A 22,788-nucleotide genomic window follows, 5' to 3' on the forward strand; every position below is an offset into this window, starting at 1 on the left:
CCCACTTGTTGCGGTCTCCGCCTAAGTTCGAGATAGCTGAGAATTACTGGGAATCGTATGAGCAGGAACGTGTAGAATGCGTAGATTAAGAATTTATTTTACAATAAACGTAAATGTGAAAATGAGGTACAGTGTACAAAACACATAGAGCCGCTGAAAATTATAAACGTTCTTAAATATAATAACCAACGCACGCAAAGAGTATGCGCGCGTGTACTGACGCGTATATAATCTGAACATAGAAGTTACAAACATAAACTCACATTCTTATTTTTATATATATTAAAAAAAAACTATCAAATTTTTTAGTCTTCCAGTTTTTCGATGTGGGCCAACTTACAGATTTTGTTCAATAGGTGCGTCATGTAGGTATTGTAATTCACCGGAGAGATTGAGACACAGGTATGCCTCATCCTCATTTCATCCTGAAATGACAGAAAATGATTTAAAAATTTGTTCTCCAATACGAATATATTTAGCCTAGAATACAATAAATTCGTTGAGACACGAAAGATTCGCTACGAATAGAACTTATATGTTGTGTACAGAAAGTTTCTGTCAAAATGATAAAATGGTATTTCATAATCAATTACCTGGAAAACCTCTGATTTCACTCTCAAGGCGAATGTGAACCTCTTGAAACTCGCATCGCCGAATTTCTGCATGTAGGCGTCGTTATCATTCTCCTTCAACTCGCCCAACTCCTGCGCCGACATGCCCAGAATCTTTTCAGCCTCTTCGTTAAAGGCAGTTATCCAACGGCTGCCTGTGGCATCCGCTATATTCATCTGGGAAAATCGTTACGGCACGACGAGTAAAGCATGTTCTGGTAATTCTAAATGATATCCAATAAGAAAAATAAGAAAAATACGAGAGAAGTTGATACGTACACTCGCTAACAGACGGTACACAAAGTTTGGATAGTCCTTATTACATTTCTCGCACCTGAATATCCCAGTGGATTGATCGACGAGCTGAAATAGCATCGAACGAACTAAAGTCAGGATGCGTCCTTGAAGTCTGAAACATCATCCGCTTCGCGGAATTTATTTGTCTTGCGTACAACTCACCTTCTTCTTGCAGCTTTCTACAGGGCACGCTTTGTAAATGGAATTCTCCACGCGGATTATATTAATGGTAGCCACCACCGAGAACACATCCGCAGCGTTCATTCTCTCACCCAGCTTCGCGTCGGTTACCTCCTGGAAGGTGTATAATGGTGCGTTGACGTCACCACCGCCGCCGCCCGCTCTAGACAGCGATTTGGCGTTTTCCAAGTTGCCGCCTTTGGCATACCATCCGCGCAACCTGAAATATATATTGCGCGTGTAACAAAGTATCGTGCAAGTCTGTGTTACTAGATCGCTATCCAAAAGTTGGTGAAGTTACTTTTTACTAAGCGACGCACGAGACACTCTGTATGAACGGAGAATATTGAAATTTGTCAGCAAGTTCGATTATACCTGTGTGCTTCCTGAAGATCCGGATTCTTTTGGATTATACCAGAAATTCCGATGGACAAGTTCTTCCCACCGTTGAATTCGCCGATGCGTGCTCCCTTAATGGCTACGATCGGGTTATCCGAACCATCAAATTCCTCGGCTTGCTTCCCCCAGAGTGTGACGCATACCTAATGAATAAAGAAACAGTTAATTTAATTGTAACAATGAGTGTAGTTTGTGTATAAGATTTTTGGGAAATTGCACACCATCACACCGCTATCGTCGACTATATTAATGTCTCTTTTCATGTGTTCTTTGCCGGTATTTCGTGATGAGACAGTTTGCAACTCGCTGCACGTTGTAACAACACCCAGGACGTCTGTCAATCAATACATATAAAACGTTATTTTACGTCATTAATTCATTAATCAATGCTATTATCATCCCAAACTTTAAAATATTAAGTCACAAAAATTGAAAAAAAAGATGAATATTAATTCTCTTCCTGTCGAAATACTAAATAACAGTTTCCAGCGAATGCAATAGTACCGATTGTTTCATCCTTCTTCATGGTCTCCAGCTGACTTATAGGAGAAAAATTGAACTGGAGCGTCGGTATATCCTCGTTGTTATCGTGACATAACACGACTTCCGTATCGCTGGTCATGCTCATTTCGAAATCGTTTTTCATAGTGTTATACTGCTTGTTCGCTGGCTTCAATGAGCAACGCGAAATATAATAAACGTTCCCAGCCTACACGAATAAACAAAACATTTAATCGTCTTCAATCTTCTATAGAAAAAAGTATTACTTATTTGTTATACTTTTCTCTATACATCATTCAGTATGTAACATCCACTGGTTTTAATAAGCCAAAATAGCGCAATAAACGTACCTCTATCATATCATAGAATTTGTCACACTCTTTATTGAATGCGGTACATCTAATTTCGCCGCTCTCATCGACCAGTTCTATAGTAAACAACTTGCCGTCACCGCGGGAATTGCTCCATGTTCTAATCTGAGATTTAGTTAGTACACGAACCTTGATTACCCATCTAAATAAAATTCATAATCGTTATGTCCAAAAAAACTCGTTATTCTTGAGAAACGTAATTTTACTTGATAAATATTAAATTTATGAATGGTCATTGAAAATATAGCACTGATGGCTAATATATATTTAAGTACATATTAAAAAAAAAAGCAATGAGTTGCCATGAGTAATATTAATGTGCTTATATCTATAAATCTATTTTACGCAGAATTCTTACTTGTTCTGATAAGGACTTAGTGCTGCGATTGGAGTAGTAGATATTTCAGAAGAAGAATGATGACTTGAAGCATTCTTTTGCATAGTACCATCTATTAAGGGTAAAAATAAACTTTGTATTCAAAACATTATAAAATATCATATAATAAATAAAATTATATATATATAATGATTTTAAATGCAATTAACATAAATACTTACTACTATTATGGTGATATGCAGCTGTGGATGGATTAAGATTAGGTTTAGCAGTTTCAGTCTCTGCTTTACTCATGTTACTTGGGTTTCCAATCTTGTGTCCCACTTTGTCACCAGAAGCTATTACTTGGACCTCCAGAATTATAATCACACGTCTAATAAAATAAAATATAATCTTTAAATTAAAACCATGCTTAAATATTTTAACAATTAAAATAAAAAAACAAATACTTTTCTTTTCCACCGTTGTTCACTGAACTCAAAGCATACTTTGATAACTCGCAGACTGTAAATTCGGTTAAAATATTGTTTGTGATTAGGTTATTTAACTGAGTAGCCAACATGGTAAATGAGTTTGTTCTCAGCCCATCAGATACAAGCAACCTATATCGGTCAGAACTAGAACTGGTCAGTTTTTTGTGACCCTGCAACATAAAGATAAAAATTTACAAATTGTAGACGAACTTCAGACATCGAGCTTCGTAGTGTTTTCAAGCCAAAAGCTGAGAATTAAATTCCGTCAAACTGTCAATGTCATAATACTTACCAGTACTTGAACCACTGGCTTCTCGATATCTATGCCATCCATAATTTTCTAAAATAAAAATCAATATGTTGAGAAATATGCATATATAATTACTTCGATATACACTGCCTGTCAAAAGTTTCCAGACAGCATTATCTCACATTCAAAGCTTAGAATGCACAGTTAACTACATATCCTCCAAATATTTTCTAGAATATCCTAAATCTAGTATGTTATTATTTTTTATTGATAAATACTGTGTTCTTTCATTTCGAGCAAAAACGTGTCGAATAAGCATAATTACAACAATATTGGAAGTGAAACCTATACTAAATAATTACCCATTAAACGGTTATTTGGTACAAAATTTTATGAAAAGTCAAATTTAGATCACGTCGCAATAGCAACTATTCTTGCTTTCCAGGATGAGACAAAAGTCCAGTTACATCATCCATTATCCTGTTTTTTATCGAATGAGAAATAATGCCAAATGGTGATACAATTAGACTCAGGTCGAATTGTGTCTCTTGTCGGAAAGCAAGTAACCTATGTCAAATGTATAATATTAATGTCTTGTATCTATAAATCTATAATCCTTCATGATGGAGGATAAGTGCATTGCGCAGCACAGAAATTAGAATACAGCCCGACCAACGTTAAACAATGCCGCAGATGTCAGAAAACTTTTGCCGGGCAATGTAACTTCGATATATTTACATCCAAAGCTCCTTCCGTTAACTTATACATGATTTCGGATTATTATTGACACAAGAAACAATACTTCGTCACAATTCTTCCCGCCGAATGATTAACACGATCGTGCGTGTTCCGCAAACAATTGTCTCGTGGATATTTTTCCTCTCTCTTTCTCTCATTAATAATTCCAGCATCCTTTGCGAACCAATCTTTAATACTAGGTCTGTTCGTTTTCGCTGCACCGCTGAACTAGTGCAATAAATTGAAGCGAGACAAATAGATACTTTCTTACTTAAACTTATTGCACTAGTTCAACAGTGCAGCGAAAACGAACAGACCTACTATTTTCGGCTAAAAATTGTGATTGTGCGCATATAGAGTTGGACGACATAGTATCGATACATTGTGAAATAGAGTTTTCCCCCAGAAAAATAGGAATTTCCTCCATAGATGGTGAAAGAAAACCCTATCTTTCTGGAAGGAAAACCCCATTTCATTATCGATACCATATCGTCCAACTGTAGACTCTAGCCTATGAATATCGGGCTGAACAATGCATTCGGTCTTTCCGCCAACATAAACCGGAAGAAGAGCGCGAACGAGAGGGCGCTTCGGTGCGATCCACCATTACCATCATCTCGATTCTCCAGTTGCTCGTTCCATTGCATCGGCTTGCTCGACTTGAGATTCATCGCATTCCTCATCGTCTGATTCTCTTCGTGCAACATGAACGGCATCATCAGGAAGGCGCTCTGCGCCCCGACTCTCCGTGTGTTATCGTCCTCGTCGTCCAGCAGTGCCGGAACGGCACGCACTCAAACCACCCGAGCATTGTGGAACATGTGCACGGGCCGGCAAGGCTCCGATGCCGCACCTCTCACCTCCTTAAAGCTGCATGACAATTTCTATTCCCGAAAATGCTACAGTAAATCACATACCAAAGGTGACAATTTATCTGTACCTCTACGCGGATGTTCGCGAGATAGATGTTGATTATCGTTTATAAATTGGCATGATTTCATCATGCCAATAATTGGCAGTTATTTCGCTTACCTGACTCTTCCTTCATTTATCGTGTCGAAAAAAAGACTTTTAGCATATCACTTGAAATATGCGAACTTGAGCAAAGTATAAACATTTAATAGAGGCATCTAAATTGTAATTCAATCTTTGTATCTTGTTAGGTATATCTCGAATCATATTTTTTCATTGACCAGTTATATCTTATATTTTTAGCGGAAAAAGAATTGGTAGAGTTTCTGGCCGAGGAAATAGTGGCAGAGAAGAAAGCACAGAAATTGAAGACAATACCTACAAAATTAGATGATTTCACAGTGTCTCTTGATGGTGCCCAGGTTACTCTCGAGAAAAAAGATGGTTCTGATACGTAAGACGAGTTTTAGGCTTCTTCATATTTGATTTCTGCCTTAAGTTCGAGATATCGATTTGTAGCACCTGATCTTTCAGAATTCATATTTCCTTCACCTATCTTTCAGAATTCATATTTCCTTCAATGTGAACCACACAGTGGATGCAGATACTGATGCAGAAGTAGATCCTAATCAGGATGATGTGGAAATTGGTGAAATGAAGAGCAAACCTTCTTTTACCATAGATATAATAAGGGGCAACCAAACTTTGGGCTTCACATGTTCTTTTAACAGTCAACCTGGTGCATCTGGTAGTGATGATAATTACAGTATGTAGCATTTACATTATGGCTGAAGCCATAACGATTTACCTTATTTCAAGGCTTTGAGCACGAACAACATTTACATTCAGTGTCAATTCTTTAATTCTTGATTCTCTCGTTCCAACTATATACTTATCCACAGATGATATCTTCGGCATTGATGAAATCACACTGTACGAGGGTGATCACACTGAAAAATCATATTCGGTGTCCGGTGAGATTGTCGATGGTGTAAGTAATTCATTATTAATTGATTTCCCAAAGTGTTGAGTACAAAGTACTGATATATGGCTACTTTGATTATTGATCTTTGGGAGAATATAGACATTCTTATCAAATTAGATCATGGCTATCTGTCATGATTGATTGAAATAGGAATGCGACACAATAATACATTCAAACTTTTCAATAAAACTTAAATTGTCTCATTAGAGATTTTGTTTTTATTTTTCTATGATTATTTGTAATACCAGGCACTATTTTGCTTGTTTGATTTATCATTTCACTCTAATTGATCTATTTTTTTTTAATGCGCACTATACATTTCAAAGCTCTATAAAATCTCATTGTATACGTGAAGAACTGCAGAACTTACAAATTAAGTTTTATTTTGTACTTGACAGTATCTGTACGACCTATTGATGAACTACCTCGAGGAAAAGGGCATTTCAAACGAATTCGCGGAAAAACTCGTTCATTTGAGCACAAATTACGAGCATACGGCGTACGTTAGCTTGCTGGAAGGTTTGTCCAAGTTTACGTCTGGACAGTAGTTCTAAGAGCTAATCTAAGACTTCTTGTAACTTACAATTCTATAGTTGTATGTTTAAGGAAAAATTGTTAAATATAATGTATGTTTAACAATCCACTTCTGAGTTATTTAACACATAAATACGCAAGAACCTGATTTATATACGGTCGTGGCGGGCAATGTACGATTGTATTCCTGAAGAATAAAAATATCTATAGTGTTGAAAATTACGATCTCGATTTATCGTCAAAGATAGTGGCGGCTCCTAGTGGAGACTTTGGAATATATCATCTATTAAATTGAGATGAATCATTCATCAGAGTTTAGAAGTACGAATTTTTGTCCATTTATAAAAAAAGAGTTAAGGTGAGATCAAACCGTTTTACACATGAATCGTAATTTTTGTACAAGAATTGCTTCAATAGGTAACATGATATCAAGGCTACGTTCTAATTTTCGCTATCAGTACTGAAAATCTATAGTATACGCAATATGAATTGTAGATTTTCAGGCAGTAAATATCGGGGAAGCAGCTTATAAGTATACACGTCAATAACCGTATGATAATCGTTTGTCTTTCTCTGCAAGTTTCATATGTTTTTCGCGATATTTCATTTAATAACGAATATTCTCAATTCCGAAAGAGGAATGCCTTACAATCTTGTAAACATTGTTGGAATATCTTATCGGTCCTGTGAGTCATAACCGATATTATATGCAGCGGGGCGGAAAGATGGACCAAGATGGACGCAATTAGGTGAAGGAAAGCTCGCGGAGGCGGCGACGGTGAGTGATGATGGCGTAGAGCAGCATCCCGAATGCTCGGTCCCCGCCGTCGTCGTCGTCGTCGCGTACCTGTTGGTGAGAATGTCGTGCCGCGATCCCAACAATTTGATGGTGAGCGCGAACGACGAGAACTTCGATTACCTGTTCAAGATCGTGCTGATCGGCGACTGCGGCACAGGCAAGACCTGCTTGGTGCAACGCTTCAAGTCGGGCTCGTTCGTCGAACGCCATGGGAACACCATCGGCGTCGACTTCTCCATGAAGACTGTACTCATAGACGGCAAGAGGGTCAAGGTGTGACACGCGCTTGACTTGGTCAACTAGGTGTCCTAACCTTATTGAAAACTGTCTGAACAGCATAAATGTCTAAGAGGCAAATAGGATATTTGCTTTTAGACATTTGTACTATCTGAACAATTACTGGTTTAACTTGAAATTTACAATTGTCATTGGATGACGTTGGATGTTTCTGTAAATCAATATCCCAAGTACTTGAATAGTGCATTCTTTTCTGCAGAGTCACTCAGCGAATTGAGGACTCTTGTATATATTAGTCGCTCAAACATTCCATTTGAAATTCTGACATTTATTATACAATTGTACTTTCTGTTACGTACAGTTACAAATATGGGATACTGCAGGGCAGGAAAGGTTCCGTACAATAACTCAGAGTTACTATAGATCTGCAAACGGAGTAATTATAGGTATGTACATGGGTCATCATTTTTTTCACATCAGCCAGAAGATTATTTATACCATTAATTTGAAGAATATATCATTCTGAGTCATTTTCTGCTGAAAATGACATGTAAATATGTTTCAGTTTACGATATTACGAAGCGATCGACATTTTTGAGCCTGCAACGTTGGGTGGAGGAAGTCCGGAGATACACTTCATCGCATGTGTTATTAATCTTAGTTGGTACGATTGTTCTGTATATCTTTGTAATAATCATCGTGCCGTAATACCGTATTGCTAATCCCTACGTGCTGCTTTCGTCCCCACCAGGGAATAAATGCGACCTGGAAGATCTGCGAGAAGTGAAAAGAGAAGAGGCTGAAGCCTTGTGCGAGTATCTGCCCGAAGTTTTACACATAGTGGAGACCTCAGCCAAAGATAACACGAATATAGACACCATCTTTTTTTATCTGGCATCTGAACTCAAGGTAAATCATCTCCTCGATCGTCTCGCACGATCTTTACGTAATTTTGTTAAAAGCTCTCTGCGCTTTTAGAGACGACACGAAAATCGCCAAATTAGCGCAAGCGAGAACGATGTGGTGAAACTTGGCGTAGGACGAAATTTATCTTCTTGTTCAGGATGTTAATCTTCAGGATGCTTCGAACCATTAAATAATTTCCCCCATCTCCCGCGAGTCTGTCTGAATGACAGAAATATTTGCGAACGAGTAAATTTTCTACAGATATGATAAAAAGCACGTCGGGTGAGCAGATATATTTTACTTCTCTATTCACTGCCTCTTACGTTGCCACAGTGATAAAAATTAATCTGGAAATGAAACAGTCAACTTCAGCTAATTTATAAATATTGATGAACGTATATATTATACGTGAGGTTACAAATCATTCTGCTGTCCGCGCAAAGTACGTAAAAACGTAAATGATTATGCTAGTGTCGAGAAATATGAATGTTACGTAAGGATATTATTTAAAAAATAGAGTAACTTACTTTCACACCTCGAGGTTGCTTGTACTGGAAAGACACGTTCGTGTATTTTTATATGCGATTTAGCGAGTACATACAAATTTATACACACATACACGCCCGCACACATACACACGTATGCACACAATAATACTCTACAAATACTACAGCGACCTGAACAAATCTTAGATGTCCAGTGCCTTAAAGTTTTTGGTAAACTTCACACTTTCTCATATGATAAAACGTACAGAGAGACGCTCACGGAGTGCGAGAGGATTATAAAGGATTTAAGTAGTGCGTGGTAACTTAATTTTTTAATTTATTCTATTTATTTGCACATATATACACAGGATGATTCATTTTGATTTTATCGAGAAATTTCCGAATATTACATTTTTGGAAACGACGCTGAGATTGAAAGTTGTTCGAAGGGAGACAAAATAATATTACTTACTCTCGCAATGTTTTTTTCCAAGGTCAGCTTTAATTTCTCTCTAATGGAGTCACCAAATTTTCTTGATATGAATCGATTTTATTTTCTACGTAAATATCTCTTTCTATATATAAAAATACCGAAGTAAGAGATCATCAAAAAAGTGAATATTTCCCAAAATATCTCACCTTTTATTCTGATACTTTCGTGACATAATATATTAAATGGAAAATTTTCTTTTATTCTCAGCATTTCTTTCGAAAAGTATATTTCTCCAAAACTTGTTAAGATTAAAATGAATCATTCGGCATATATATAGATGTATACATAAAAAGTTCAAAACTATTGTACAATATTTTAATAAGCATATTTTAGAACTATACTTGAAAATTCTAATTTCGAGAAGCCCAGAATGCACTGTTAAAGTATTGCATGATAGTTTTGTGAGCACTCGTTCAAATTACAAGATTGTAAATACTGATTTTTAGTCGCATTCTCGACACGCGCTTCGCGCCAAAAAAGCTGCCCGATATTCAGTCTTTTGTTTCATTTGAATACGATTTCGGAACAAATTGCTGCATTTTGAGGCGCTGAAGGCGCGACGAGAATGTGCATTCCGCGTGAACAGGCGCGATTGTTATTTATGAACAAACAATATAACGAATCTCTCTATTATCGTTTATACAAATCATTGTACTATATTTTTTTAACAATTTTTATTGCACAAAAATATATTATCCTCGGGAAGTTTGTTATTGCGTTCGCGTTCTTTCGGACAAAGTACCCACGATATGTGATGCAGCGCTAATAAATCTCGCGTGAACTCGATTTAGATATCTGCATTGCGTAACCTGTAAATCTCAGATCTCGGAGGAATGCCGAAGTGGAGGGTACGTTTTTAGATGCCAATAGTACGTACACTCCCCGATCTCTTCCGTTACATCGTTAGTTATACGTCAATTATATGTACGAATATATATTTCGAATCGTTATGCTTGTGCAAAAAGCAATCTATTTTGAAATATAAATTTACCATGTCTCCACATCGCAATTACCGAATAAGCCGATAAGACGCATGAGGTTCACAACGGTGTAAAGAATCGTCACTCTATACTGCAATTCAAAATATTTATTACGTATTTATACTATATAAATGTGTAGATAGTTGAAAAATATGTTTTTTTTGTTTTCTTCTAAGAGATACGTCTCGTGTGCATTACGATAGTTTTGTTAATGTATATTATTTAACGTATTGAGCCCGGTACGTACATAGTATAAAAATCATTTGTGTATCGTACTCTGTACATGTGTTGATATTCTCTAAATTGTAATAAATAAATCATTTTTTACTCGTTACAATCTTCCAGAATTCACTGTCGATTGATCCATTAACATCCATTAACATTCAACTAATCTTCGTGCTTCATTTGATATAAACGACGGATTTATATCAATCCAAAATAATACAATCACGGCAAACACTAAAAAGGCATTTATCACAGTGAGCCAAGACTAATCGTCGATTTCTATTTGTGAGCAGAGTCAACTTATTCGTTGTTATTGTAATTATAATTTTTGGATTGCGCAACCTGTCCTGAGATTATCCTCGATAATGCTCAGGATGTCTTGGGGCATACTCTCAGTGACACTCTGAACACGTTCGTGGCACGATTCTAGGACGACTTGTGCTATCTGGCCCATTATTTGTACAGACTTATCTACAATTCAATTTCTTTGCTGCATAATAAACCGTTTTTTTCAACTAATACGAAATTGTACGATAATAATTTAACATATCCTTAGCATCGAATCATTTATTTCAATGTAAATAAACAACATGCTATATATATAAATCTGTATAGTGTATATGTGTGCATGTATTTGCATAAATAACGATATAGTAAATAACGGTACTCGATATATCATTGAAAGTGTTCGCTATGTAAAGTATTAGTTGATAACACTTATTTGGCTTTACGTTAATCGTAGCATTTCCTCGCGCACTATAAAAGACAATAAAGAAAAGGAGACGAAGAAGAGACGAAGCGCGTTATTTATAACGTGAATTCATCGTGACAGATATCCGAGGAAGAACGACCGTTGTCCCTGTTGCACGATCGGAAATTAAATTCGGATAAATTGATGTGTATCGATCGAAAAGTGGAATACATGCATTTCCAATCCTCCTTATAAGTCGTTTACATATTAGTCATAAATCCGCGTATATTTTTTCTTCGCATTCAGAAAGAAATGCAAATGACGGAAATAATGAGAATATAAAATATTCTGAATTAATTCTTCTAATTATTCCCCTGCCCATGTTTTATACATGAGAACAGTCTCTATATCCTTAAGGCACTTTTTAACTCTGTCTTCATGTTAAAGCTCCTGGTCCCTCGTTACGATGTAATTACTACATCAAGATGTGATGGGCGATAAACGTGAGGTAACATTTTATTTTCGCACTGTCGACATTCAGATAAGGTTTTCTTCACATCTATGACGTTATAATTCGATATCATTGCGATAACATTACTAGGAGCCTCGGAATGTGCTCTTTCTTTCTTTAACGCAATATATGATAAATTAGATTTGTCACGATGCGAATATCGTTATTAGATATATAACAGGCACGTATTAACAAACTACAACAATTAATCGGATAAGCTTCGGCGGATTACAGATATATTCAAAAATCTCTGTAATTGACGATGTAAGGAACGGTATGTGTATGTGTGTGTAATTTTTCATTAAAAGTTACATGCTATAAAAATCAGCGAAGAAACTAATTATGTGCGCAGAGTTTCTATTTTCGGCTCTTTTAAAATATTTTCTATTAAAATCACGTATGAGGGAGAGATAGTAGCAAATTTTTTTCACCAAGTCTGATACTTGCCATATGATGACGATAACACGAATGACATTAAAAATAAAACAATAATAACAAAGCCTTTCAGAATCGAAACGATGAAAAAGAAGGCAAACAAGAGCCAAACGCCGTTAATGCTTAACATTTAGAAGTCAAACGCTGTTAATGCTTAGTATTTGGAAGTGAATTTATTTATTTCACTATCAAATTATTGACTTGTAAATATTAAGCATTGACAACAGCGTTTTATCTTCTCTTTTCTGTATTCATATTAATAACATTTTTTGAGAAATTAACATAATTTACATTTGCCGTAGTTACATCCGGAAAGCAGACATTAAGAAGCGGACAAGTTCGGCCCCACTTGGTCCGAATCTGCAATAGGTGCGACAGGCCTTTTGCTCTAAGCGATAAAAATCTAACCTAATTTCTGACAAAAGTTGCATATAATAAAACTTAGATCTTAGGAATTGCGACTGGAGACACATTTTGCTAGAAAGTACAATTTAGTGCACGGAACAAAGGGCTCGCTACGCTACTTACGGACTGAACTGCGTGAAGAAAACAACACAATTGATACGTGATTGTACCGGGAAGACGTTGAGTCGGAGGAAATGAAAACAGTAAAAACTAACTCTTTAATCTTTCTTCCCCGCCCTTAACAATACCGATATCACCATATCGCGTGAAAAAGAAGGAAGCGTTTAAGAATCTAAGAAACTTGCTTGGTCTAACACGACTGGATCTCATACTACTCTCGCGTAAGTCCTTCTGTACATCTCGTCGACTTGCGTGAGGTAATACGTGCCCGGGAACATGTTGGCGGTGCTGCTCTCGGGCGTGAATGGCACGACGTGATAATTCTGCTCCCTCAAGGCCAAGGTCTTGGTGTAGTCCGCCGGTGAGACGCGTTGCCGCGCCTCCAGCTGCGACTTGACGTAAGAGAGAGCGGTGACGATCTTCGCCAGATCGGAGTCTCGCCGCGCGTCCTTGCTCACGGTCAACGAGTACATGCTGGAGCACAGACCGGAGCCGTACGAGAACACGGCTATCTTGTTGCCGGCCAATTCGTCGATCGGCTTGGATATCAGCAAGGACACCAGACCGGAGTAGACCGACGGTGTGTACATATTGCCAACCTGGTTGGCGATCAGCAGGCTCGGCTGGGTCTTGCGCTCGAAGTCGCGCTTGCTCACTCCCATGAACACCTTCTCGACCTCTCGGTCGAAGTACGTGTCCTCGAGTTTTCGAGCGTACAACTTTGCGACGTCGTCCGGTAATTGGTCCCCCGGTCCCTCGAGGAAATCGTTGAAGACCAGCCTGGCGAAGGACTTCTGCACGAGCTTGCAATAAGGCGAGTGGAAGAGAATCGCGTCGAAGTAGTTGAGGGTCACGTTCTCGCCGCTTCGCGCGGCTACCTTCTCGCGATACTTCCGATAACAATTGTCCAATGCGCTGAGGTAGCACTGGATCGACAGCTTGCCGTCCACCACCGGGTACGCGGAACGCGGATTCGGCTTGTAAAAGTCATATGCGTGTCGCATGTAGGACGCCCTGAGACCGTGGTCGAACACCAAGGGCGCGTCGGCGCCCACCAGGATCGCGATGGCGCCGGCGCCACCGGTCGGCCGCGCGCTGCCCTCCGAGTAGACCGCGCTGTCGGCCGTGACCACCAGGGCCCACCTGCCGTCCCACGAGCTGCTCTCCACCCAGGCGACGGCGTTGAAGAGCGCGGCGGTGCCGCCGTAGCACGCGTTCGTCGTGTCGGCGCCCTCGATGTCGGTGCAGCCGTGCGGCTCGAACAGCTGCATCAGCACGGACTTGACGGACTTGCTCTTGTCGAGGGCCGTCTCGGTGCCGACCTCCAGATGGCCGATCTGCTCCGGTCGCACGTTGTAACGCTCCAACAGCCGGTGCGTCACCGTCAGACAGAGCGAGTTGGTGTCCTCGCGGTCGTTGCAGAAGCCCATCCGCGATTGGCCCAGTCCGATGGTGTATTTGCCGGCCTTCACGCCGTCGTGCACCTCCAGTTCACTCTGATCCACGTACTGCGCCGGAAAGTATACTTCCAGCGCCAGGATGCCGACGTCCTTTGGCCACATCTCGCTCAGCTTGTTAAGGCGAACACTGTTCGAGATATCTCTTACGGTTTACGCAATCACTCTGCTGCTGCCGTGTCGAACCTACCAGTTAATTTCAATTTAACAGGTCATGTTGCGCATGTGATGTACGCAGGTAGACGTACTTGAGAGTGTACGGTGTTAAATGTATGACACATAGCTCCAACTTGACATTGAGTCGGCCAATCGGGAACGTGGACTTACAACGTTGGAAATAACGTGACTAATCGATTCACTTACCGCTTCGAAGTCCCGCTGCTTACGGTTTATTCAGAAGAAGCGCGGTCGTGCCGGCAACTCCGCCGATGATCGAAGGTATGCGCGCGCCTCTCGTCTACGTCAAATTCAGGTTAGAAGTGAAACTCAGTGGCAGAAGTGAAAATTCCGGTCGTGCGACTTTCGATCGCGTGCTTTCAAGCTTCTCCTACCGCTGGCTGACTCCGTTCGTTCACTCGTATACTTCCTGTGAATACCGTCGAATCACGAAGCGCCGACGAGCTCTGGCGAGCGAATGCGTCCACGGCAGCGCGGCGTTGTAGTCGTCGCGGGGATGGTTGAGGGGTGCGGAACGCGCAGATAACCAATCGCGACGAGATAAGTAACGATATGGAAAGTGGGATACCTATGAAGCAAGTATGAAGATAATATTAGTAATCGATTATGCGCACGTGTAAGACGCTTATTTTTCAATTTCAAGTAAGCTAAGCGACGAGTACCTTCATCGCCAACAACGATCTCCAATTTGTCGTTCAGCAATCGAACATCGAAAAGTTGACGTTTCTCACCGATGACGCTTTATTGATGGCGATTTTTCGAACGTCGGTCAGAGATCGATCAGAGTTCGGTGAAAGTGATCGTAAGTATGACAAACTTTCGGTCACCGACTGTACGCTTCCGGGAGGTCCTGAGGATCATCGCCCGGCCGAGTAATTTTTGCGAATGTCAAGCGCTGAATTGGCGCGAATTTGAATACGACCGTGTGTCTTTTTTGTCAGCGAATAATATATACGATTGCTGCGTCGCACTTAATAACAGGGTCATGAATAAACAGATACACGACGAGGACACAACGTGTTATGATTCGTTCGTTCGCTGTTTGAATAGCCAACGGACCGTTAGGAGACTGAATAATGGGGCATTGGGTCACGATGAGTCTTAATGTATAATACATTTTGCTCAACCTTACAGAGAAAATACATTGTGGATAAGCGTGAACGTTAGAATGTAAAATCCATCGGGAAATGGTAGCAAAATTTTTAAATGTGGAGGCTCCGATAAAACATAAAGATAGAATATAAGACCATGAGAAGCTGAATTTGCTCAGTTATATTTGCTTCAGCGGATTATAAATATGTATTTGCAGAACCAGTTTATATTTCTCCTACGCTTATTTTTCCATTCTTGACCCGCATGTGTCTTTTATGTAATACGTACGTAACTAATTTTTACAGTGATATTCCGAACATATTTCTCGGTTTGAAAAAAATTTATTAATACGATACATGTTAGTTCTACTTTGCGATCTGTATCGGTGAGATTTCATTTAGCGACGTTATAACGATCGTTTATTTACGACGAACTTTTAGCGAAAAGATTACAAATTATAAACCAAATTCAACGCGCCTTTTCGCGTCCCACTTCAGCCGTATATATTATTTACGTTTCGATTCGTTGGCCGAACGTTAACCCTTTGCGGTCCGCAGATTTCGCTGATGGGAGTACCAGCAGGTCCGAGCAAATTTAGCGTTTCGCAAGTTACTTTTCCGTAGGGGATTTAAAGTCAATATGTGGATGTTAAAACATACAGAAGATATTAAAACACACGATCATGAATGACATCATGCCGCCAGGTTGGCGGCACGGACTTCTACAACTTGCGAATGCCGCCATTATGGCGGCATGGATCGCAAAAAGTTAATTATACTGCAATTCTAGATAAAATAGTAAAAACTTTCGTAACTAATACAATTCTAAGCGAACATATGAATAAATCATAATATCGTAGGTTACGAAACAACCGTAAGAACATTAATCGCAGTTTTACGTAAATCGCAATTCTCTACCGGTATCTGCAACGCTTATTGTTGCATATTCATAGATACTTTATTCATAGATACTTTATGTCAGAACTTTATATCACGATATTGCGTTACGACTGTTCATATACAACTGAAATTCCACCCATACGATGTCAAAAATATACATCCTGTTTATGAAACTTCTTTTTTTGGTAATTTTTTCATTTTTCACCATGACCGAGAGACGACTAAAACCTTCTGAATCTATTACCTCAGAAGGACGATCTCTATAATATATGTCAAGATCATAGGAGGCGGGTCTCGTTTTGTAAAGGTTTACCCATATACTTAATCTTTAAGATAATCAAAATACTGAACCTGTAAATAAAATCGATGATCTTTTCTTTACGCTCAGTCACGCGTAATTCTCAAATGACAGGTTATATGTATTTGAAGTCAGTTATTCATCGTAATCATGAACATATAACGATGAGTGGTACAGATGCTAGCACAGAATTACAATTCACGTAAAACTGCATAAAAGTCGATTTATTCATAAATTTGCCTAAAATTGCTGAAACGAACGTTTCAATCATGCGAGAAGCGCGCACAAATGCGATAAAGAACAGATCGAACTGTACAGTGCCGACTGTTAATGTAACAAAGTCGACAATTATAGATGGTTCAAAATACTCGCTCGGTGCATCAGACTTTTAAATTAACAGATCTCTATCGGACTGTTCGTTTCATCCAGCATCATTGTTCGAATCCGACGCGCCGGTTGCCACGCGGCGACCATCATTGTTGTCAACGAGAGAAAAACGAAAACGAGATGAACGAGAGTGAAAGAGACAAAAAGAAAAAAAAAGGAAAATGACGGAATCTAACGTTTCAACAAGAAACCAACATTGTTGTATCGAGGATGTCGTCAAGGATTTTTGCAGAAACAAAAAAAGAGCAACGTTTCTCCATGAATACTTTTTACAGATGCCGAAAATGAAGTGAAAGGGAACGACAGCGGAATTTGCCGCAATTAGCGACGATAACGCGTATAGTGGCAGAGAACTCGTCATGTTGAAAAAAGAAAGATTAAAACGATTATCGCATATTTGCGAAAACAAATTACCACAGCGAACGTACGATAGCGTGAATTGCAACATTTCGATGAATAAAACACGAGTTGACGGTGGCCCGCGTTCTGCATTTCCAGTTTATACCGTTAACCAAGAATCAGTTCAAATATATTGCTCGGGCACGATAATTTCGTCGAGGAAACGAAACCGGTTTTCTTGCGGGAAATCGAAATAAAGTGCATATTCGATCGCGTTAATCGAGAATTCTGATTCAAAATCTTGCACATTCGTCCCACGCGCGTATCGTGGGCAAATAAATATTTGATAGAACCGACGCTTCCCACTCGTCGTTCCTCCCAACAGTTGATGCGCGTTAAGGCTTCTTTGCCGTAGCCATCTTGATTAATAACGGCAGAAGCGTGAAAAATATGCCAAAAATGTTCGCATTGAAGTAAACAAAATATATTCATAAAATGATATTTGTGATCGTTTGAGCACATTTGTAATAGATTTCGAAAATTCGCCCTTTTTACTTTGACAGCCAATAAATAGCTGTAAAATTAACACGATATGTAATCTTGGTGTATATTTAAAATACATTGAAAATAAATAGAAAAGGAAAAATATACGCTCGATCACAAATGCCATATTGGAACGTATACCGCAAGAATATTCTGGACACGGATCTTCTCGCTTCTGACGCCGCAAAACGAGATGGTCGCGATGCGAGCCCCGAAAAATTGACAAAAAATTCAGTTGTTATCTAAAGTGCCGGCATTATCTAAAACAATTATACGGCAAATAATGAATGCAACACACTAATTTGTATAATCTCCAATATATTAGAATTTATATTTGAAGTTCCTCGCGACAAACAAATGATCGTCGTCGCGCGAGAGAGTTCAGAGAGCGCGTGATACGTTTTATTGTCCGTCACTTTGCTACGTAAGAGCCGAACAATAGAAACCGCTGAACTCTGCTCGCTCGTGAATTATATTCTGAATGACAGAATGCCTTATATATGTACGAGAGGATGATATACGAGGGCTTGGCAATGACATGATGAACAATTTCGTTAATAGTCGTTAAATCCTGCGCGACAACATGTGACGTCTCGCCTTAGTCTCTCATCGTCGCAGGAAATGACGCAAAGGACTTCTGAGAAACGTTGAACCTCTCGTATCGCTTCTGCAAATCGATCTGAATTAAAGTAAAACTTTCACACATGGAATCAGCGGGAAGGCTCGCGAAACGGATCAGAGGAGGGCACTATACATCCGTGTTATAGTTTTATATATAATTTACTGGATACATACTCTAAAGTGTGTACGCGCGTGTGTATGTGTACGAGTGAGTGGGTGTTGCGAATGTTTTGTGTGTTCGTCGCGATACAATAGTGAGTCGTTATTACTGGTCTACAACTAGCGACGGCAGCTTTGTTTTCGTCTGGCACGGCAAAATATAATTTGTTTCGTCTATCTACCTCTCCCTCCGTTTCTAACTCACGAGCGAAGGTAATCGCGCGAAATCGATTATCGCGCCTGCGAGTCACTTTACAATGATCCTACGAGAGTAATCATTTAAACGTTACACAAGCATCGTCCATAGAAATACACATAGTTTTATCGTTACACTTCTCGCCCAGCTCATCCCGACCTTCAGCTTTATAAATAAAGTCCGCTCCCCGTCCGGCTCTTCTTCCATCTTGCAGCGCAGCGGAAAAGCGATCGGGCGATTTCGTCGCGCCCCGATAGTTAAGTACAGTCCGTTTTCCCGCGCAAAGCCTAGTCTAACACGGATTTTTTAACATTTCCCCACTTGTTTGATTCGCAGTTCTCCGCGGAGCAGCTTCGATCGCGCTACCCGGGATTTCCTCACGCCCTCGCTGTTTAGACATTGAGAATGCGCTCGTCTCACTCTTCCGACTATCCGACACAATATACGCTAAAAGTGCAAACGGGAGATTAAAATAGCCGCGAAACGGCACACGCTCGAGCCCTATTTAGAAAAATGCGTACAAAATAGGAATGTGGCGCACACGCGCGCGTTCCTCAGCCCCGTGATGTGAAGGGAACGGGGAAAGCGTACAATGTCTATAGTAGTAAAATAGAATATGTAATATATCGAATACCTACGTGCAAATTTTTCGGAATATCAAGGAAATCCGTCGACGATCCGCCAAACGATACGTTTATACTACTGGCCTTCTCGCAACACGTCTCACGAATCCGTTTCTCTTTCAGCCGCTATTCTCCTCTTCTTATCAGTTTTCCCTTTGTTTTCTTAGTATGTTTGACGTGTAACAACAAGCGCGAGGGAGGCGGGGGAAAGTGCGGCTAAAAGACAACAGATGTCGTGAGAGAGATCGAATGATAAATTGTACCAAAAGCAAGCGCGAATTCGTACATCCGTCTCTACACGGAAAGAACGAAATCGACCGAGAGAAGCGCCCGTTCTCAGGGTCTGCAATTGCCCATCGGTAAGTCGAATAGTGGTTCAACGTGTTTCCCCTGAACCCTTCAAACGCTGGATTTTCCCCGCGTGTGATGCTTCAATCTCGCGGTAACCAAAGAGACCGCTCGCTGGCGTTACAAAATACGCAACTCCCTTCTCGTCTTGGCACAGAAGTAACTTAAGTAGCTTAGTATCTCTAGACATGTTAACTTGGACGGGTTCCAGACGGCGCGTCTCGATTCGGCAGTTCTCGTCGTGAGAACGAGAACTCGCTTCGTACTAACGATCAAAAGCAGTGTATCGTAACAATTGTATAGAAGTCATTCTTCTTCTTCTTTCAGAGATTATATTCGGTGCTATACCGCGGCGTAGTATCTCGGAACTGTGTGTTTTGCGATGCAATGTAAAATAGATCGCCGCGAGTAACGAACGTGTTTCGGCTGAATTAAAACTCTCTATAAAAGAAAAATAAATGAAGGGAAAAGCGCACCGTCTCGAATCGCGGTGGTCCAAACACACTTAGATTTATTTTTATACAATGATTCGTTCTTATCGTAATCGATAATTGTCGCGCTTCGCTAGAAGTAGCGCGGCGGTTCACATGTACATGTACATGAATTTTAAACTTACATTTACGCATTTCTCTCTCTCTCTTTTTTCTCGCATTAAATTTACACATAAATACACACACATACACACACGCACACACACATATATGTGTGGGTGTGTGTGTATATATGTATTTATTTATTTATATATGTATGGCCGCTCTCTTACTTGTTGTGCGATATCATGTTCGGCCTCCCTCTGCGACCCACGATTACTCTCGCCAATCGCGCGAGATGTATTGTACTTTTACGTTTGCCGGCGTCGTGTCTGAAATATCGCCGCTTTCAAGTCGGTGGTGGTTAAATGAAACGAAAAATAGGAGACGCTTGAAAATGTCGTGTTTCTTATATATATATATACAGTCAGTGAAAGAAAGATTGCAACGTTTTTCTTTCTCGACAAATTTCACAGCGCATTCGTATCCAATAGAAACATTTGTTTTTTTTTTGTGATTATTATTAGAAGATGAATTTTCCTACTGGAATATCGGATGTGTTCTGAAGTTCATCAGGATCAAAGTATTGCAGCACTGAGTTGCTGTGCTTTTTTCACCGAGTATATATTAATGTTATATTAATCGCAAAATTAAAGACTCGTGACAAAAAAATGCTGGAAAACCAAATTTTTTTACAATTTGACATGATTTAACGAAACTGGCAAAATGTCGCGCATCTCTCTCGTTCGACGAATATCGTTAGACGTAATAACGCGCGTCTTCTCTTTTTTCTACTCTCTAAATAGCGCAAAAAATCGTTTAAACCCAATTCTAAGATATAATGATATGACGAGTATCTTCAAGCACAGCCAATCGTACGATGGCACACGAACACTTGTTCCGCGTTTGTTCAATCCGTTCGTTATAATCATGATGGACACGGAGGGCGGCTCGAACGTGACATTCTCGTAACGCGGAAAGTACACGATTTTTTTCTTTTTTGTAGCGGGGCTAACCTGTCAAGGAAAAATGTACGAAAGTTACGTTTTCCAAAAAGTTACGTCTACGTGTTTTGTACAATTGTGTCGTAAGTAAATGGCGGTCGCGGATTGAACGGTGATGAGCGTTGTGTAAGAGGACTTTTGCATCAGTCACAACGATGTCCTTCCTCTTGTCCCCCCCCCCCTTTCGAATACTAATAGGAAGCGCGAAAAAGCACAGACGGCGGAGACGCACACAACTGAGTCTTATTTTAGAGACTGTGAGAAAACGTCTCTCTCTCTCTCTCTCTCTCTCTCTTAGTCCACACTCTTCAAAATTTCTTTGAGTGAGATTTCACTCGGAAAATAGAGCGATAGCCGAGTCATTCGAATTTGAGTGACTTTTTGTTCGTACAGAGTGTATATTTTCACTTGAAACTGAAGAATGAATCAGCGGCAACATCGGTAAACGTTATAATAGTAAAGGATAATTATAAATGCCGTTCCGATTATCAATCTGCAACAATGTTATATGTAATTTCAAACATTCATATACGAGGAAACAATACATTGGAATTAAACGGCCAGATCTTGAAATCTAATCTAACTTTGAATCTAACGCCATACATGGTGCATCCAAAATAAGGCTCCTGATGTACTTGAATCGTCTCAGAAAGAAACTCATTCCAATTCATTCAAGTGAAATGATCGCTCACATGGAAGAAGGATCCACTATATGGTCTGAGTGAAACGTTTACTCTTGTGATCCCGAATTGCGGTGTGTCTTCGTTATATTCGAGTGAACGCTTACTGATCTCGAGCAAGATCCACACTCCGGGAAATTTCGAGAGTAGCTTTGCATGAAGCAGCACATCTTGCGAAATAACGAAACGGAACGGGACCGATCATCAACCGCAGACGTGCGTATCCCGGACGTATTCTTTCAGAATAATAGGCAAGGGAAGCAAGGGCGCCGTGAATCCGCAAATAATCGTCGAATTCACCGAATATTAGCTTATGTGTGAATTTTTTCGCAAGAACTTTCGAGATTTTCGAACTTCTCCTTCATTCTTCGGCTTGCTGCTGGCCGGCTATCTCGCGGATTCACGGATCGATGATGATAGTTTTTTTCTTTTTTTCCGAAACATTAAAACTTATAGATCCAACGATCGAATATGCCACTATAATACCGTATTTTAAGAGAGAAAGAGAAAGAGAGAGAGAGAGAACTACTTTCTCTCTCTCTCTCTCTCTCTCTCTCTCT

At 39.8% G+C, this 22,788-nt stretch overlaps 4 protein-coding genes across 6 annotated transcripts; 2 read left to right on the forward strand and 2 right to left on the reverse strand.

Moving 5' to 3' along the window:
• Window positions 1-72: 72 nt before the first annotated feature.
• On the reverse strand, window positions 73-4,288 carry LOC106746003 (replication protein A 70 kDa DNA-binding subunit). The gene is made up of 13 exons (XM_014622092.1): window positions 4,158-4,288; window positions 3,462-3,509; window positions 3,146-3,339; window positions 2,918-3,069; window positions 2,718-2,808; window positions 2,339-2,501; window positions 1,992-2,196; window positions 1,709-1,821; window positions 1,464-1,630; window positions 1,071-1,308; window positions 891-974; window positions 594-788; window positions 73-425 (listed from the first exon to the last, which is right to left on the reverse strand). The coding sequence occupies exons 1-13, from the start codon at window positions 4,185-4,187 to the stop codon at window positions 306-308; spliced, it is 1,800 nt and encodes a 599-aa protein (XP_014477578.1). The 5' UTR covers window positions 4,188-4,288; the 3' UTR covers window positions 73-305.
• A 393-nt stretch (window positions 4,289-4,681) lies between these two features.
• LOC106746009 (complement component 1 Q subcomponent-binding protein, mitochondrial) lies at window positions 4,682-6,697 on the forward strand. The gene is made up of 5 exons (XM_014622103.1): window positions 4,682-5,079; window positions 5,373-5,523; window positions 5,633-5,835; window positions 5,972-6,060; window positions 6,453-6,697. Exons 1-5 carry the CDS (start codon window positions 4,863-4,865, stop codon window positions 6,600-6,602), a joined length of 810 nt encoding a protein of 269 aa, XP_014477589.1. The 5' UTR covers window positions 4,682-4,862; the 3' UTR covers window positions 6,603-6,697.
• Window positions 6,698-6,851: 154 nt separating this feature from the next.
• On the forward strand, window positions 6,852-8,757 carry LOC106746043 (ras-related protein Rab-43). 3 transcript variants are annotated; one of them, XM_014622183.1, is made up of 7 exons: window positions 6,954-7,005; window positions 7,302-7,441; window positions 7,517-7,660; window positions 7,986-8,070; window positions 8,190-8,288; window positions 8,376-8,533; window positions 8,603-8,757. In XM_014622183.1, exons 1-7 carry the CDS (start codon window positions 6,969-6,971, stop codon window positions 8,693-8,695), a joined length of 756 nt encoding a protein of 251 aa, XP_014477669.1. In that variant the 5' UTR covers window positions 6,954-6,968; the 3' UTR covers window positions 8,696-8,757. The 3 variants fall into 3 exon arrangements, with proteins under 3 accessions (XP_014477668.1, XP_014477669.1, XP_014477667.1); XM_014622182.1 differs by lacking the exon at window positions 6,954-7,005 and adding an exon at window positions 6,852-6,909 and having other exon boundaries at window positions 7,302-7,660; XM_014622181.1 differs by having other exon boundaries at window positions 7,302-7,660.
• On the reverse strand, window positions 8,686-18,453 carry LOC106746042 (hydroxymethylglutaryl-CoA synthase 1). Its single transcript, XM_014622180.1, has 3 exons — window positions 15,172-18,453; window positions 14,696-15,077; window positions 8,686-14,518 (listed from the first exon to the last, which is right to left on the reverse strand). The coding sequence occupies exon 3, from the start codon at window positions 14,435-14,437 to the stop codon at window positions 13,082-13,084; it is 1,356 nt and encodes a 451-aa protein (XP_014477666.1). The 5' UTR covers window positions 14,438-14,518; window positions 14,696-15,077; window positions 15,172-18,453; the 3' UTR covers window positions 8,686-13,081.
• Window positions 18,454-22,788: the final 4,335 nt, after the last annotated feature.

Source organism: Dinoponera quadriceps, unplaced genomic scaffold, assembly GCF_001313825.1.
Source record: "Dinoponera quadriceps isolate SergipeBrazil2010 unplaced genomic scaffold, ASM131382v1 scaffold1782, whole genome shotgun sequence".
Taxonomy (NCBI): domain Eukaryota; kingdom Metazoa; phylum Arthropoda; class Insecta; order Hymenoptera; family Formicidae; genus Dinoponera; species Dinoponera quadriceps.